This window comes from Phallusia mammillata, chromosome 6 (genome assembly GCF_965637545.1).
Source record: "Phallusia mammillata chromosome 6, kaPhaMamm4.hap1.1, whole genome shotgun sequence".
Lineage (NCBI taxonomy): Eukaryota > Metazoa > Chordata > Ascidiacea > Phlebobranchia > Ascidiidae > Phallusia > Phallusia mammillata.
The window spans coordinates 24226595-24242133 of record NC_137257.1 but is presented as its reverse complement, the minus strand read 5'-3'; the positions used below and the strand labels follow the sequence as shown (position 1 = coordinate 24242133).

Below are 15539 nucleotides of genomic sequence, written 5' to 3'. Positions count from 1 at the left end.
TCAAAGTCAGCTGGTGGAGGGGGTGGTGGAAGCAGGAGTGGTGGAGGAGGAGACGATGTGAGATCAAAGTCTGCTGGTGGGGGTGGTGGAGGAAGAATAAGAGGCGGTGGAGGAGTTCCTCTCATGTTTCCAGTTTCTGGAGGCGGCGGTGGTGGTGGGAGCAACAATGGTGGAGGAGTTGTTTTAGCGTTTAGAGATCCTGGTGGTGGAGGAGGTGGAGGAAGGAATAGAGGTGGTGGACCAGAGGAGGAACCTGACTGCGATGGTGGAGGCGGCGGTGGTGGTGGGAGCAAAAGAGGTGGTGGTGATCTTGATGAAGATCCCGTGTCCGGAGGGGGAGGAGGTGGTGGGAGTAGGAGAGGGGGTGGTGCAGTGGACGAAGATCCCATGCCTGGAGGAGGCGGTGGTGGAGGAATAAAGAGCGGAGGTGGAGATGTGGAAGACGATCCCATGTCCGGAGGAGGTGGTGGTGGCGGGATGAAAAGCGGAGGTGGAGATCTGGATGAAGATCCCGTATCCGGAGGAGGTGGTGGTGGTGGGAGTAGAAGAGGAGGTGGTGATCTGGAAGACGATCCCATGTCCGGTGGAGGTGGTGGTGGAGGAATAAAGAGCGGAGGTGGAGATCTGGATGAAGATCCCGTGTCCGGAGGAGGTGGTGGTGGAGGAATAAAGAGTGGAGGAGGGCTCCTGTTTGATACACCTGCCGGAGGTGGCGGAGGAGGAGGCAGGAAAAGAGGAGGTGGACTCTTGTCAGATATACCGCTTGGAGGAGGTGGTGGTGGTGCCAGAAGAGGCGGTGGTGATGTATTGAAGTTTGATGGCATGGGTGGTGGAGGTGGAATCATCAAAGGAGGAGGTGGACATGATCCTGCAAAACGTTAGTGGTTAAATTCCTAAAACGGATTCTTAACCATGAATGATAACACGAAATCATGTGTTCCAGGACACAAAACACTTGAAATGCAACTTGATCAAAAATAGTTGCTAATTTTATGAAACATTTTGGATGGTTTTCAAATGAATTTTGTCATGGCTTAAACGGATTGGATTCTGTTGTCACTTTGTCATAAAACACCAAGTAGCAAGCAAAAAATACACAACGTGACGTCACATATTTTCCTGGCGTAATTAAACACATGAAACCGGGCCTCTGGATCTAAAATTGTATAGGTTGGTGGCTTAATACTTTCGTTACATATTAACCAAAATGAAATCCACAACTCTTGTAAAGAAACATAAATTAGGTAAGCAATTAGTTTGACAAAAACGTTCAAATGTTGGTAATAGTGTTTTGTATGCTGGTAATAATAGTGTTAAATGCTGATAATGGCGATGCCTAACGTTGTTTCTCCTCTTACATCTAGTCTAAATGCCCAAAAAATGCAAACATCCACCAAGAAAAAGATGAGATCATTGCTCCTATTTTTTGATCACAAGTATTGCAAGTGTGAAGTAATGAAGACATGAACTTACTGTTGCAGAAGAATACGCCGTCGCCCACGAATCCCTTGTTACAAACACAATCATAAGTTCCATTGCAGTTCACGCAAGTCGCATTTTCGTGACAAACGTTGTTGCATTCAAGAACTTCTTCTGCAAAACAATTGCAAGGTACCTTACAAGCTGTTACTGCTACTTTGGTTTGTACGACCGCATTCGAGTCTTTTGTTATCATGGATTATAGCGGATTTTATGTAAAAGGCTGGACTCAAAAACCTGTACCAAAAACCTCAAAATCCAATCATCTTCAACCATACTATAACTAGATTGTCATAATTATGTCGTTTTTTTCACAAAAACTTGAATAGTATTGCATAGGTTTAAGTCAAAAACAATACAATTTAAAGCGGTATTGGACAATTAAACTACTCAACATTTTGCTTTGAGCAAATAGAATAGTTATAACATTACAAGACATCTTAACGTAACTTACCCTCCTCGCAAAATTCACCAGTAAAACCCTCAGGACAAGCGCAAATGAGGTCAGACTCATTGGCAACCATGCAAGACCCATTGTTCAAGCAAGGGCTGGACTCACAAGTAACAGTCACTAAAACAGGAATATAAGTTAGTTTCAAGGATGTTTGTTGACCTTTCCAAGTTGTTTTACAGCAAAAAAGCACCTTAAATCAACATCAATAAAAACCGCAGTTAACATTGATTCGTCAGTGAATTTTTTTGACTTGTAAGCCAGGTACAGGATATTTTGACACCACAAACATACATAGAAGGATGCCAACTTACTTTCTTCACAAAATTCACCAGTAAAACCACTAGGACAGGAGCAGTAAAGTGACGAGGCGTTTTGCATACACGATCCATTGTTCTGACAAGTTACAAACTCGCAAGAAATAATTTCTAAAAAATCAAAACCCGTAAGTATTTATAACATTTGGCCTCTGTATTTCATATAAATAAGATTCAGCACAAAACAAGTTGTAAAGGGTTTTATGCAATTAACCAGATTGTGTGATTATCCAGATTTTTGTACAAATGACTGTGTTTGAAATTTACGACCCAATGTCACTAAACGAAATAACCGATTACCAATAAAAACGTTTCAAAACGAAACGCTCTTCCAACAAGTGATATTTAATTGACCGCGTCTTGTTTGAACTTAACGCTTGAACAAAGAATCTACAAGCAGACGAAAAGTGTTTCATACCTTACATTTTAACATTTCATAAAGTTACAATCGAATTTAAAACTAGTGTGGGATTCCGCTTTAGGGAAAATAGTCTTACCCTGTTCGCATAACCGGCCAGTGATTCCTGTATCGCATATGCAATAGGCAGACCCAGAACCAGGTTGGACACAGCGGCCAATAAGACACCCAAGAGTTGAGCAATCCACAAAAGCTGAAAAGTAATGTAGGAATATGTATGTAGCCTTTGTTGCATGAAAAATGGCACATAAGTCTCAGGTAAGCTTATATCGTAAACAAATATACGCTGATAAAACAACGTAGAATTCCATGTCATTCCTTTTAGATTTGTGAAAATGTACGTAGTAAATTCAGTTTCACTTAATTTGTGTTTATGATTAGAACCAAATGCCTTTCAAGACAAACTTTTATAAGTTAGATCGAGTTACGTTGAGGAGGAGCATTTAGAAGGTAGAAGCATTCAAAACATGAAAAAAGGGGGAAAACGCCATTTTTACCTTCATAAAGGTCCGCACAGCGATAAACTTAGTGAAGCGCCTCATTTGGGCGTTAAAGCCTTGATTATAACCAGGGTTGCCATATCGTCCTTTTTTAGAACATTTTTTTTATTTTGAAGATCAATGTCTTAGAAAAATTTATTGTCCTTATTTCTAAGAAATGTCCTTGTTGTTTTGACTTTTTGACAGTCCTTATATTATCCTATTTTCAACAAAAGTCAAATCCATGCTACAAATAAAAGTAAACCTAGGCCTGAGCTGTCGTGAGGTATGTACTTATACAACAAGAAGGAACAGGACTTCTGGTCAAAAACAGGTTTGTTTCGTTTCGCATTATTTAAATGTTAATTTTTCGGTTGTTCTAATTTTGGGATCTATGTTGATGGCAACCCTGATTATAAGTAATCAGTCCATTTTAGGTAATAGGAAAAAGGACATTTAGTTTATTCGACGTTATCAGTTCAAGAATCCAACGCCAACAAGTGATATCTCTTATTAAGCGAGGGTACTTACGTTCTAACACGGGTTCCAGGTCGGGTAACGAAGCCTGAATGACATCAGCAGACGGTATTTCCATTTCAAATCCAACCGTTGCATCGACCATTATGCTGCCCCTGCGAAACTGGTCGATGGTTACCATAGCAGCGGGAATCCCGGCCTCAGCCAAGCCCCGAAGGATCTGGAAAACAGTTTTTAAAGGTGATGTTGAAATAAACATGTAAGTAAGTTTAAATGTATACTGCACGTTGGTAAAGAGTTTCACTTCACAAATTAACCCCAGACAATGCATTTAAAAGTTCTACAAACAAATTGTATATCGCAACACACTTTGCCATCAGATACGAATAATTGATTTAGATTCTGTGTCACTCATACCTGGTCTCGGACCCGAGCAGCTAATGCAATAAATGCTGCACTTGAAGAATTGGCAAGGTCAGGGGTGAACGTTCCGTTGATGGTGAGAGTAAGGGCACTGAGCACTGTGGAATAAATTGATAATTGTTACATTATATTGTATAATGTAGCTAAGCCCTAAAGACCTTGCATTCGGTGAACATTTAGGTCAGTGGTTTCCAACCAGGGGGGAATTCCACACTAGGGGGGAATTTGTGTCATAATATTAATCTCTTACTGGTTGTCTGTGTCTATTTTTCAGTAAAGTTCATGATATATAGTACATAGACATACAAAGAGGCATATTATAGCTTATAGAGCTTATAACCGAGATTTTAGTTTCTGTTCTAAGAATTGCATTAAAATATTAATGTAAACGATATTTTGACAAACTAAATTTGTGCGGGGAATTAGATTTTAATATCGACTAAAAGGGTGCATAGGACAAAAGGGTTGGAAACCACTGCCTTAGGTGATATGAAAATCATACCGTGATCATAGTACGCCAGTTCTATTGAAGGCGTTATACCGAATCAGTCTGTCACCAAGCATTCACCATATGACAAGGCGTAGGATAGAAATATCTAACCAGCGGTGGGATTAAAATCTAACCAGCGGTGAGACCAACGACAGGAGTCTTTCCAGGACTCACGCTCTACCAATTGAGCTACACAGGCTCAGTGGTGAACCCATCGAAAGTCAAATCACGAGCACAGTTGCCTGCCTCGTATGCTCCGTGTGATATATGTATTTATCAAACTGGTTACAGCTGTGACGACCCTTGTCGTAAACACATGCGTACCCCGCCTTAAACGTGGCAGTCAATATAGTAAACCGCATGAAGGTGGTGCATTCATGACTTACAAAACTATCTGGAAGTAAAAAGTGCTTTCCCCTATTGAAAAAAAAACAATCGTAGCATCACAATGGCGCCGAGATATTCATTAGGCAAGAAATAGCTGCGCAATGTTGAGACGTTATAAAGCGCGCCGAAGTAGAAGGCACAATTGGTGAACAGATGGTAAATGCGCTGCATCTACAACGTTACTATAAGCGTTATGTGACGGGGACTCCAAATAGCGGGTGAGGTTGGTGCATTATGACATAAAAACTGCATTTTTATATGACAACAACCTGTAGTTGCAATTTACCCAGATAGCCATATACATTTCTTACACCTCAAAGCCGGTTTACAGCATCTCGCAAAGCAAAATAACCTTGTAAAAGGAACACCCACTTTTGTGCCCCTCACGATTTTACATGCGGTACAAGTTTGGCCGCTAGGTAGAGCTATTGGTACTTACTGATGAAACAGTTGCTTCCTGCAAAACCGCCAGGACAGGAACAACTGAACTCATTTACTCCATCCATGCAAGTGCCGTTGTTCACACAAGGCGATGAAATGCAGTCATCAATATCTAAGAACAAATTACAAATGTAGAAAAGGTTCCACACAAACAAATAAACAATTTACAAAGTACAGTATGGTACATTATGGATTCAAAATGAGTAATTCGGCCGAACAATGCGGCAAACCGAAGCTTGCGAACTAATTCTATTTGAATGAGGAATTGATAATGCCACTTTGGCGAAATACATATTGCTTCACATGAATCGTCGGATTCAGTTTTAACCACCGATTTTATCGTATTGGTTTTACTGTTTTATAGTAGCAAAAGCAAACTGTGATCGTCAGTTTAACCCTTGTTGTTGATGGTTTCTATCCAGTAGTGAAACTGTCGTTTTGATTTCTTCCGAACCAACGAACGGACAAGCGACAGTTTTTTGTTAAACTAACAAACTAATTATTAATAGTGACGCTTACTTGAGCAAAGTGTTCCATTTAATTCGAAGCCTGATTGGCACTGGCATTCGAAGTCTCCCGGGGTGTTAATGCAATCACTGTTTTCTGTACACATGCTGGCGTCATTGCACTCGTTTTTATCCACACAGTTGGTTCCATTCAACGAATAACCGGAAGGGCACACGCATGAAAAGGAACCAGCGGTGTTCGTACACATAGCCAGCCGGTGACAGATCACTGAACCTGGACCACATTCATCAATATCCTCACAGTTACCGTCGGTGTTACGAAAAAATCCTGCTGCACAGGCACAGGTATAGCCAAACTCGATATCTGTGCAGACCGAGTTATCTGGGCAATTATTGAGTGCGCTATTTTCGCATTCGTTGACAAGGTCACATGTATCGCAGGAACAATTGAATGAACCAGGTGTATTGATACAAGTAGCATTGGCATTGCAAGTGTTCGCATCGGTGTCGCACTCGTTAATGTCAAAGCAACCTCCGAAAAAGGATAGTTGGTAGCCCTCTTTGCACCTTAAATGCATAAAATATGTTTAAGCTAAAAAATCTGATTTTTATTGTTATTACTCTATTAGGGTGTGTAACATAGGCGCCGAGTAGGCGGTGGCGGCGTGGCGCCGCCACCTTGGGCTTTTAAAGCACGGTGGCGGCCACCGTGGATATTTTGGTTAGTTTGTAACGGTAACGTACGAAATATAGTCAAATCTGAAGAAAATTGGGAACAATTTTGCTTTTAAACAAACGTGCTGGCGACACAGCCACAAAACGTGGCTTAAAACTGCAACCGGGTTTGTTTAGTGCTTTGTTTATGACGTCAAACACACAATTGTCTGCCAGTGAATGTTGGGCCATTATTGTGTACAGTGCAAATGTGTTGTAATAAAAGATTAAACTTGACGTAACATTTTTTCGTTGCTAAGCCAATGAACTGCAAAGCCAAATGATTACAACAACATGTTGCAATTGCGAATTAAACATTACTTCTATGGAAAGTTTATTTGGCTTTGAATGTGAGTTCTTGTGGTTACACGCATTAGTGACGTCACATAAAGTGACAAGTGACGTCATATTTAATGTCCGCCCCCTTGCATTTTTGTAAAACTCGGCGCCTATGGTGTATAATATACAAAAAAAGATAAATGTTCACAAACAAAATAATAATAAAAATTGTAACAAAATTAGATGAACAAGTGTATTCTGCCCAGAACATATTAGATTTTATGTCTAAAATATAAAAAAAAACAGGATTTTTCTTAATAAGGGATTTTTTTAATGAACGTCCAACCAGTTATGCGTCAAACCCTGGTAAAACGAAATTTCATCAAGGCAACAGACAAATCGGTCAAGAAACATTTTATTGATTCCAACGTTTTTAGTTTCATCCTACCCGCAAAAGCGCGATCCCTGGGTGTTAAAGCAGTCTTGCGTTGGTAAACAGGTGCTTATGGGTAAAGAGCACTCGTCGATATCAATGCAACCGCCCGCCCCGTCAGTGGTAAAGCCCATAGGGCAGACACACTCGTAGGAGCCTTCGTTGTTAACGCAGGTTGCCGTGGGACCACATATCGCTGTTCCAACCGCGCATTCATTTATATCTGTGCACATCTCCGTGCCCATGAGCAATTCGAAGCCGGGTCCACATTGACAGGTAAAGCTGCCAACGGTATTGGTGCACGTCTGGCCTGTTCCACAGGGCATCGACAAGCATTCGTCTGCGTCAGAGCATGACGTCACGCCGTCGCCTTGGTAACCGGCCTGGCAACCACACTCGAAACTTCCGTTGAGGTTGTTGCACCGTCCGTTGCTGAACTCGCTGAGGCAGTTGTCCATGCCAGCAAAGCACTCGTCAACGTCTGTAAAAATCAAGTTAACCCAACAATTGACGAAAGCGCTACACGAATTTAATCTAATAATGATCAAGGTCCACATTTAATCTAGTCGTACAACTAAAAAACGTTTATACATAACAAACGGTTCGCAAACTTTGTACCTATAAATGTTCGAAGTCAGATCAGTCCAGAAACCGGTTTTCATGCACTTAAAAGTATTAGCAACAGGCCTTTATACCGTTTACTTTAGATGCCACACACAATTTAGTAATAATTTATGGACAAACATTAAAAACCTAGAACAAAACAATAAAAATTGGACAAAAATACAAAATCGACACTTTTTACTTGTTATTCAAGCGTAAAGAAACAGAATGTCTAGAAAACTTCTGTTCGTTTACAACAAACATGTATTGTTACGTCATACCTGTGCATTGTCTGCCGGGATTTGTTGGGTTGTCATCGGTAAATCCTGGCAAGCATTCACACGTGAATGATCCAAGCGTATTGATGCATGCGGCAAACTCCGAACAGTTGCCTCTGTCCGTTTGTGCACATTCATTCAAATCTAGTAAAAGAAAAATGGTATTTAAACCACTTCAGTATTCAGTAAAGTAGTGTTTAAGTAATCTTACAACGTTCTAGATATGTATATAAGTTCCAAAGTGTCTACATGTAAACTAGGGGAAAAATCTATTTAACCGGCGCTTTTTGCTGATTACAGCGCTGTCCTTCGAAGCATTGCAACTCAAGCGGCGCTTAAATACATTAAAGTAAGACTAAGTTATTATTGCGACGCCTGAAGCAAGCGACTAAAAACAGGTACAGCCAGCCATTTTGCATGAACTTTCAGTGCACTAAATACCAAACAGCCATTGTTTAAAATTAGGTTTAAACAAGGGATGTGGTATAACATGCAAAACTGCCCTAACAGCTAAGACAAAACCTTATTTTTGAACCCGAAGATTCTTCTTAAGCTTTAGACGATTAACCAAGTTACAAAGTATCAAGCATAATAAAAAAAGCTTCATTCACCTGCTGATGTTAAGTTGAGTCCAGATGATTCTGAAAGGTTTGCGAGTAGTTCTTGCACAAATGCTATACATTCTGGTGTGTCGCAGTTTGCAATGTTTATCTGTAATTGACTGGTTTGCCCACGGGTCACTGAAAAACAACAAAGGCAAATGTTTAATCAACTTTAACCGTACCTGCACAAGCTCTTTATTTAAAATTGTAGGAAAAGTATTATCCAACCAGTAAAAGATTGATTCATACAATACTTTTGGAATAAAATGCCATCTTTAAATTATTCTATTTTAAAATAAAGAAGCAAGTATTTACATATCGTTCTATTATTTAAAGAGTTCGGCAGCTTAAAATGAAATAGATTAACAATATGCTTTTGGGTGTTGGTACTGGTTAGGTGTGTCAAGTAATAAAAATTACGCCTATTTTAATTTTGTGATGTTATAAAGCAGAACACTGTGTTACATTTCCGCTATGGTCTTGGATTATTAATAAGACCACTACCCTAAAGTGATGGTTAAGGTTCCAATAACATTGAACATAATGTCCAAGCTCGACAAATACAAAAAAACAAGCGTCACGAGACTAGGGGAACAAATACCGCGTTCTTTTCACTTCAGTTGGTTTCAGTGGGCCGAAAATAGAGAAAAACAGTGGAAAGGGTTAGGCTGTTTACCAACCGTGACAAACTGTGGTACGTTGCTAACCAACAGTGACGGAACATTTCAACCTACCGATTAGCCTACCTGGAGAAGAATGGGGCTGTGAAAAAAGAGCTAGTGTGCGTTTATATGCCCTACCATGACGTGGCAAGGGGTTGCGCAACTCAAATGCTAAAATTGGAAAAACTGTTTTGAGAGTTTTGGCCAAATGGACATATAGTTTATTTTTACTATGCATTAAATCAGTGGTTCTCAAACTTTTTACAATTTTTGTGTCATAACGGCCTCTTAGAATTCGCGGTCCAAGCTCAATATGTTAATGAAAAAGAAAAATTCTTAATAAAATAGACTGTGGAGTTAGCCACTTAAAGGTAATTCATTCTTTGCAAAAGTATTTCAACAACAGCGTGTGGGATAAATTTAGTTTGTTTCGGAAGATTACCTCGCGTGATAAAGTTTCTAGAGCAATTTATTAAACAATAATGAAACTGTGAGCGAACGATCGTCTTATTTTGTCACCTAACAATAAAGCTAAGGATCACTTCTTGTCGCAGGAGACGTATTTACACGTAAAAGTTTAACTAATACAGTTCAATGTCTTAATGGTCCTCTAAAAATCCCTTGACGGACCCCTAAGGAATCGTTGACCCCAGTTTGAAAACCCGCTAGATTAAATCATGCAGTTTTAACTGCGTTGAAAACCTACTGAAAATTAATACCCCTAAAAGTGAAAATTCCACTACAGTTGTAGTGAAGTTGGTCACGTCAAACAACGGTTGTGCGTGCGAAAGTTGATCACGATTTGTACCATTGCCTGATTTTTTTCTCAACCTGTCACGATTTACCTTCAAAGGTGACAAAACTAAAAACTCGAAATTCAAAATGCATTTTTGAAAAATATGACCATTATGTTACAGGACAGTACCTCAAATAATTGTCAAACTTATTTAGGAAACAAATCATTTTCAACTTTTTTGTTACGGTTAGGAAAAATATATATTTAAGTTGTGTTTTTTTCCAGAGATTAAATTTTTAAATCGTAATATATAAACAGTATTTTTCGAAATATTTTCTGACATAATTGGATTTTTTTTTCATAATAATAAGACGGGACTTATGGCATTATCAACCGACATCGTTTGAAACACGTCGACGCTTACCCATTTTAACTGAGGAATAGTAATAAGCTTTTCGTGATGCAACATCATGATAATACAATAGGTAAGTGCAAAAAGTGATTGCAGAAAAATACTAAATGTATCCGTTTGAATGTTTCAAAGCTAAGACAATCTTGACATAATCGCAAAGCAATTCAAATTTATTTCTTCGGAAAACACATCGAACAGCCTATAGTCTGTTTGTTTTTTCAAAAACGTGTTGGATTGAACCAGTTTTTTGCTGAATTAAAGAATTTCAGCAGAAATTTTTCAACGCAAACTTACCGGTCAAAATGAAACAAGCACCAATCTGACATATTTCGATTTGACATTGTCAATGATAGGTTAAGTGACTTTTATCACGCCAAAACTCATTACAAATGGCACGAACATTACATTTACAAAGAAACATTGACACAACAGAAAATTCAAGAACAAAACGCTGTTTACTGGAAATAATATCTGATTACCCTTTTGACGTGACAAAACACAGTTCGTGGTAATTGGAAATGTTTTGTTTTCCTATTATTGCGGTATTACAGACGTTGTGGAGCTTTATACAACGAAAAAATCGGAAAAAGAGACATTAAAGTCTAAAAGCTTACACAGATTCCGTTTAAGTGGTATGTTGTTTACACCAGGCGCAAAGGGCCTTTGTTATGTGTCATACGACATCGCAATAAAACACCTTTTGTTCTCTAAATCGGACAGGCTATGCCAGTAGTTCTCAACTCGTTTCAGGTAGTAGGACCAGTAAAAATAATATCGAGGAGAAGACTATTTCATTTTTGAGCAAGATTGAAGTGCGCATACGCGACAAGCATTTTGGCTTGAAACATAATTTTTTAGCACCGATTTTCAAGAAGTAAGAAAGAATTATTATCAGCTAACATTTTGACCCTATTTAAATGTATAATATGCAATTATCTCCAGTCGGTTACCAAATTTAGTGGACGTCCTGTGGACCACCTAAAGTCATCATTGGCCACCAGTTGAGAACCACTGCGCTATGTGATATGTAGGAGAAAAATTGTTTAGCACACAGTATTAAACTAAATACTAAAGAGTCACACATTCGAACTATTCAATTTGTGTAACAATAAGAAACATTGTGAAAACAACAATGACTTTTTAATGATTACTTTTAAGAACAAACAACAGACAGAAAATACTTACCACTGGGCCCGCAAAACACCGCAAGCAAAAAAGTTGCGATAAAAATATTAAAATTCTTCCCCATTCGAGTTGTCTTATGACGTCTTTTGCATATTCCGAAAAGTCTACTTCAAATAAATTCTTGGTAGGGAAATTGGCACTGGCTAAAAAATCTTAATTTAGTCCCTTGTAATATTCTCTGTCTTTCTCTCAGTGGGACTAAAGTAGACTGGATTGAAAAGACGAATTCCTGTACCGCAGCCTCACCCCGTTACGCTCTATACAACCTAACGTATGGAAAACCATTGAAGCGATTCGCCTCAACAAAGGAGACGTTACAGAATTGAGTGGAGAAACGCTTTTTGTTGACACAAAACGACGCCTATACCCAGTTTAAACAACGAATCTATTGTCACATTAGTTGGCTCAAATTTTACCTTTTTATAGTAATGATTGCTATATGATGTGTATTTTATGAGGCACAATAATTTTTATGAGTTTAACACGTGATCGCTTGGAGCTTTGTGACGTCAGAAAACAAAGCGAACAAAGGAAGAAATGACAGCAAAAATGGTCATGTGATGTCCAACGCTGAGCCGTGCAGATCCTCCAGTTGGTGTCGTTGTAGTCGGAACAGGAGCTAGAATAAACGAAGAATTTGTTTAACTTTGGATCAAAGCATAAAAAGATATTTAACCCGTATCTGTTAAGAAGTGGTTTTCAACTCGTGGGTCGCGGCCCCTTTGGGGGTCGGTCGTCATTTTACCAGGGATCGCGAGGCATTTGATAAACATTAATTAAAATAAATGTAACAAATAAAAACATCTGAATAACACGGTCAAACCATTTGATTTAAACTTAATTTGTGTTCCATTATGACCATTACAGTACAAAACAAATGCTTTATTACGTCACTATACAGAAGATAATTCAATGCAAGTGTGACAGCAACGCATGGGCAAACGAACGTCAAAACACTTGTGGTAGGTAAAGTGTGCCAGTGTGTTGTAATAAGATACTTTGTGTATGAAACCAAGGACCAGCGGGCTCTTTCTCGTTGACCAAAGTGAAAGTTTATTCTACTGTTTATGAAAAAAATTAGAAATTAAGCGGATAGCAGGTTACATTTGGTTGCTGAAATGGGTCGCGGGATGAAAAAGATTGAAAACTACTATGTAAAGTAATAAAATCATTGTGATTTGGGTAAGTGTCGTTAACCATATTTGATAAAACGTATAGTTTTGTACATGAAATAAGAAATTGCCATAAGCCTTACACGTGAAATACGTACATTTAAACGTGTGTAAATTGCCACACACAATAAAATGCAACTGTCACGTTATCCACATATTTGCGGAATATTAACGACTCATTCTGACACGTATTCTAATCACTTGGCAGACGCCTATTTATGTGAATAAAAACCAAACTAATACACAGCGGCCAGTGCATGATATTCATAATTGTGTTGGTTAATAATGACATTCTTACTGTAAGTTATTTGAGGTTGTGTTGTAGAGCTACTTCCTGGTATTGGAGGCATTTTCGGAAGCCTGTTGCACAAATCGTTTTGACAACAAATCATTTCACATGCTCTGAAACGAACAAAAAGTTTAAGAGCACTTATAAAAAGATAATAAATTCAAGGATTTTTGGTTCCTTAGTGGTCACCAAACTTTTTTCACAGCGGGCCGAATGACATTTAAAATGACATACGAGGGCCACATAGCTTATAGCACTAACGACGCACTTTGCGGGACTAGCAAGAACCTTTGTTTGCTCGCAATGACGAAGGCTTTGAGCCAGGTTCTGCCCGCGGGCTGTAGTTTGGTGACCCTTGCCTTACTGTTTAATGGCGCCATACGGAATCAGCCGGTCACTAAGCATTCACCACCATAAAGCAAGGCGTAGGCTAGAAAAATCTAGCCCGCGGTGGGATTCCAACCTACGACAGGAGTGTGCCGTTATCGCTGGTCTGCATCGACGCTTCAGGGTTGATCCCAGTTTTGAATTTATGTTCACCGGCATACAGGAATCACTTTAAATGTTGCTTTGGTCACACATGGACTTGGGTTGATCATTTGGAAACAAAAAACTAAAGATGCCTATAATTTATTACCTAGCTTGTTTTACCAGCGGCTGTACGGTTATTTCCAGTACGAAATATAAATATAATAAACATTTGTTGTGTATTTACGAAACTTACCTCAATTCAATTCCAAGAGAGGCGGAACCGGGAAATTGACTTTCGACGGATGAACATGAATTGTCTTGACAAGTTGTCAAATTGACGCATGTGGTCAGGACAATCTCAACTAAGAAGAAAAAATCAAACAAACTTTAAACACTACTTCAAATTCTGATGCTAATAGGTTTGTTAGAACCTATGGATGCAGGTATTATATAAAATGATGTAGTATTGCCACAAAACGTGATCTCAGAGATTCTAGGTAAAAATATTAAGTGAAGAGAAACAACCTTAAGATTTCAAAGCGTATTGTGCGAACAAACGTGTCTGCACCAATAAGTTACTTGGAAAAGTTAATTGTGAAAAATAATCGTCACTAATCTTGCACGTGATGTTGTCATGCCTAAAACCGAGCAAGGTTTAAAACGTGATTTTGACTTCTAGGAAACTATTAGTAGCAATTGAAAGTCAAATTGGTTCATCATTTGCAACAATATTACTAAAGCATTGTATTTTTTATTTGTACCCATTTTACGTCGTTTGGATAAACGTAAAGTCAAAATGTACTGCAACTCAAAAAATACTTTTAACGTTTCTCGTGTGGGTCGTAGAGTAGTTTAAAAATGTGCAACTGTGCGAGACAAAAATGTGTGGTCTCGGTTTATTTACAGTAGGTCTTTCCAACACAACACCCCGATTGATATATGTAAAATAACCATATATATATTTGTATCACAACATAAAGCATAATGAGGGTTACTTTAACAAAATAGAACAAAATACATTTGTAAAACATTATCTGGGCCACAAAAGAGTAAAGATGAGAAACACAGCTCTATTGTTGACGTCAGCATATTTGGAATAAAAAGCGTTATAACAGGTCTAGTACATAATCAATTTATTTCAACCAGTCTTAAAAGAATTGAAGCAGTTTAGTTAGTTTTGTTTAAACTTAAATCTTACCGTCAATGAAGCCATGCATTGTGGCCGACAGTTCCGCTCTACCACAATAGGGAAATCTCCCGTCACATGACTTCGTCGTCATGTTTTTGATGGTTCCCATCGGCCCAACCATGGTTGAACCGTGCATACACGTCAAGCCACTAACCAACGGGAGCATGCAGAGAATGCAAAGCAGATAACATCCAAAACTCATAACAGCAGCGGAATTCGGGGACGAGTTTGTTTTCAACATTTTTTAGATTTAAGTTTAGGATCTGAAAGACATATATGTTCCGTAATTTATAAAAGCAAATTGAGGCACAATCTACTAATTACACTTACAGAAACCTCGCAAATTGTGTTTATATAAATCATTATTGCAGACGTTCTCTGCATAGATAATCGTCTTAATTTTCATTTATTTTTAAAACAATTTGTGCAGCGATTTAAAAAGCAAAAAATAAAACAAACATAGGGCTAGTAACAGACCTTTTCTAAACATAGTTTTACTTAAGACAGAATAACAACAACAATTTACTTTAAGTAAACAATAATACTTTCTAATTATTTTACAAAATTCCTGTAAAATCCACTACACCTGGACTACATATCATGCTGTCAGCTTCATAAAAATGCTGATTACATATGTTTATCACCAGACATTTTTTGTCGCGACAGAAAAATTCTCATGTAACTT

The 15539-nt window shown here is 38.5% G+C and overlaps 2 protein-coding genes across 2 annotated transcripts; both read right to left on the bottom strand.

The window, feature by feature from the left end:
• Window positions 1–6440: 6440 nt before the first annotated feature.
• On the bottom strand, window positions 6441–10564 carry LOC145234544 (uncharacterized). The gene is made up of 4 exons (XM_080099258.1): window positions 10561–10564; window positions 8748–8876; window positions 8140–8280; window positions 6441–7736 (listed from the first exon to the last, which is right to left on the bottom strand). The coding sequence occupies exons 1-4, from the start codon at window positions 10562–10564 to the stop codon at window positions 7267–7269; spliced, it is 744 nt and encodes a 247-aa protein (XP_079955384.1). The 3' UTR covers window positions 6441–7266.
• Window positions 10565–10751: 187 nt separating this feature from the next.
• Window positions 10752–15113, bottom strand: LOC145233178 (uncharacterized). Its single transcript, XM_080097853.1, has 4 exons — window positions 14864–15113; window positions 13919–14027; window positions 13204–13307; window positions 10752–12352 (listed from the first exon to the last, which is right to left on the bottom strand). Exons 1-4 carry the CDS (start codon window positions 15093–15095, stop codon window positions 12243–12245), a joined length of 555 nt encoding a protein of 184 aa, XP_079953979.1. The 5' UTR covers window positions 15096–15113; the 3' UTR covers window positions 10752–12242.
• Window positions 15114–15539: the final 426 nt, after the last annotated feature.